Source organism: Crocodylus porosus, unplaced genomic scaffold (assembly GCF_001723895.1).
Source record: "Crocodylus porosus isolate Cpor-Errol unplaced genomic scaffold, CroPor_comp1, whole genome shotgun sequence".
In the NCBI taxonomy this organism is placed as follows: Eukaryota; Metazoa; Chordata; order Crocodylia; family Crocodylidae; genus Crocodylus; species Crocodylus porosus.
The window spans coordinates 92,757,158-92,760,674 of NW_017728906.1; the positions used below are offsets into that span (position 1 = coordinate 92,757,158).

The following is a 3,517-nucleotide window of genomic DNA, read 5'->3' on the forward strand; positions in this document are numbered from 1 at the left end:
TCTTTCCTGCTTATGCAGGGGGTCGGACTCGATGATCTATTGAGGTCCCTTCCGACCCTAGCATCTATGAATCTATGAATCTATGAATATCACATCTACCCAAAGAACCTTTCCATTAAATTAAGGACAATTAGCAGCCTTAGGGCACATAAACTTATTAATACAAACTAAAAATATATGGGAAGGAAAAAATTGTCACTAATATAAGATAAATAACTAGCCCTCTGGTCCTGTAAATACTTATGCATGCAAGTAAATTTATGCATGTTGGTTGACTCATTAACACCTGTAAATATTTGCAGAATTGGGACTTCAGGTTGCTCAACATTTTTTGAAGAACAAAATCACTTCAGTAAAGCCAAAGGTAGAGTTAGTGCCTTATCTTGATCCACAAAAGCAGAGGTTTGCTATTGAATACTACACAAGCCCTTGTTTTTACTTCCAGTTAAATTTATTCCCTGACAGTCTTACTTTTTTCCCTTTGGATTATACCGATAAATGTTTAATTTTTACACTGTCACATCATGGTTGAGAAAGGCCTTAATCTTACATTATAAATAGGTAAGATTGGAGCTGCTCGGATACTCCCTAAGCTAAAGAACCATAAATCAGTGTGTTGTATTCTGTGTTCACACAGCAGGAAGGAATTGTTAGCCAGGATTTCTGAATGAAATGCTACTACTGAAAGAAAAACAGAACCAGAATAGGGCGATTAACTACTGCTTCCTACAAGGTGCATTCAGCTATTTTAACCCTCACTAAACCCATGGGAATTGAAGCTACCTAGCATCCCAGACTTGCAAGGCCTCTTAATGTATCAACACAGAGTGACACCAAACACATTAATCATTGTTTATTTTTAGTTATAGATCACAAGTGTCAATAAAGTATAATGATTTTACCAACATATTATCAGCTCTAACAGTCTGGATGGGACACAGGGGGTTAAGTTCAAGATTTGCCTGGCCAAGGACCAATCCCTCCCATCAAACCAGCTGTAAATGGCTGCCTGTGCCTGATCCTTCAGGCTAAGGAGTCAAAGGCAACCAGATGTGATGCTAGCCACATCACTCTGTCATCTTCTGTTGGCTACAAAAACTGTCATTGCCATAACCATGTGAACCTGATGGGCCATCTAATCTGAGGTACCCCTTTAACCCATTCCCACTCCTCCTCCTCATTTTCAAAATGTTTCTGATAATTCCTATCAAGTGCGTCAGCCTGTTAAATTACTCAGATCTAAAATCTCATTTTTAAAGAACACTTCAACACAGTATGTTTTTGTTTAGTGAACAGGCACTGTCTTCTCCCTAAGGAGCTAAATTGCTGTAATTAACTAGTCTGTGCAAGATGATTTTATAATGTATTGCCCATATTAAAGATGACTACCTAAAAACTAAATTTTCTGTGAGGGAATGAATGACAAAAGTTTACTTGTTAAATGTTTAAAATTGTTTAAAGAAAATTCAAATATATTAATCATATATTTTAGCTTCATGCAACAGAAATTTGTTTATTTTTGGAACAGCTTTTAATTTTATTTTTAAAATAAATCCATTATAGATATTTACCCTAAACCCAACTCTTCTAACAGACCTTTTAGACTTTAGGATGATTTCAGCATAACTTATGATGTAAGAGAAGTTGCTTTAAGAGGACAGTTCTAATTCAAGAACATGAGTGCCATACTAAGATAGACCATCTAGCCTAGTATCCTGACTTTAACATTAGCAACAGTACATGTTTTAGAGGAAGAGTATATGTACGGGGTATATCTAGCACAATCCATCTCCTGTTATACCCCCCCTGGCATCAACAATCATTGATTTAGGGGTTTCAAAGGATACAACCCTGACAGTTCTATTTAACAGCTATCAATAGATCTGTCCTCCATGAATATATATCTAATCCCTTTTTTAACTTAGTTATATGACCTACTGTTTATTCACCTGTGCATCCTGATTATTCTTGTATCAAAAGATGTCTTAAGGCCAAAAGTCAAGATTGTGACTGTGAATTAAGTGGCTTGAAATTCAAACATGGGGGAAGCAGCAAATTATGGCCCCAAACTTGAAACACACTCAGTGTGGGCAGACACCTGTGCCTAGACAGAACCTCATTAACTATAAGGGGCTTCCATGAGAAACAGGGATCTATCCAGAGATGCAACAAATCACAAGGTTGGAGTCCATGTCAGCACAGTATGGAACCAGATCTGAGAATTATGCACCTTCACTTCTTCTTCAACAGTAATGCAACAGGATTTGAAATCTTTTTCATCAGTTGGCACTGTGTGTGATAATAATGTATCTGGTAATGGTGGATAATATAAACTATATTTCTTTACTCACAATGATTCCTGGGTAATAGCCTCCCACGGTAACATTTTCTGTTCTTGTGGTAGCTGCAAGGCCTATGGTCAGTATGAAAACAGACACAACCAGCAGAGAAACTGTGAACCAGAATGAAGTTTTCTTTCTTTTTGCAAACTGCCCTGTGTGGGGAAAAAAGAGAGACAGTTTACTATTGCACATTTGGCAGGATATGATATGAAATATAGGGCAAACTTAGCTTATTTATTGTTATCCCCTTCTCCTACTAAGGGAAAATATTTTGCAACTTGTAGAGGGTCATCATGACGTGTAAAGTTTAGATGGAATTTAACAGAATTTAATAGTTCTCAATACACTGTATACACATATAAGATGAGGATTGATTAAACTGAACTGCATGTCAGGGACAACCATATTTATGTGTTTGTGTGATACATCTGTAAGTTAAATACAGCAAACCTTAAAACAAGCCTTGCCCAGCCAGAGCTCCAATTTGGCCCTGTGTGGACAAATAATAAATATGTATTTTAAGCAAGATTAGCACAAGCTGTACGTGTTATTATGAAAATTAATTTGTTCTTGATATTCATTCAGTAAGCAAGCAGTTTTATTTTCTTAATTTCTGTTTTATTTGCTTTACTTGCTTATTTTCTGAAGGAAAGCAATACTGCAGCTGATCAGCTTGTGACATATTATACTTATACCACTTACTGAAACAGGCACTGTCTGTGAAACTTATTGATTCATCTTAATTTGGACTCAGGTACCCAGAGGTGACTACAGATTGATATACTACGTGAAGCTTGTTTAAAGATATTTAATCTTGTTATTGTAGCAATGTTTTTTTTTTAATTTGAGCAAAAGTACACCTGATTTACAACCATAGTTTACTGAAAAAATTATTATAGAGCTGCTGTCCATAACCTAAAGTTTTATAAGACATATTTTAAAATAAAATTAAATAAATGTCTAGGACTAACTAAGAGTACACCCTTTCAAACATTAAAAAATTACTTGGACAAATTGAGGGAGTCTACTGTAAGCAAATGGGGAAGCGAGGAGGGGATAAGGAGAACAGGACGAACAGCAAAGCATAGAGTTAATAAGTGCATAGAAGCAATACTGAACAGATTATGCCACCAAATAAAACCATGTGGGATAGGTCAGTTTTTGAGTTTCAAGCC

The 3,517-nt window shown here is 36.0% G+C and overlaps 1 protein-coding gene across 1 annotated transcript in view; it reads right to left on the reverse strand.

The window, feature by feature from the left end:
* TMEM255B (transmembrane protein 255B) overlaps window positions 1–2,534 on the reverse strand; it is a 131,399-nt gene extending 128,865 nt beyond the window's left edge. The window contains exon 1 of the mRNA XM_019528484.1: window positions 2,352–2,534. Within this exon, the coding sequence (XP_019384029.1) occupies window positions 2,352–2,534 (183 nt within the window). The remainder of the gene's footprint in view (window positions 1–2,351) is intronic.
* Window positions 2,535–3,517: the final 983 nt, after the last annotated feature.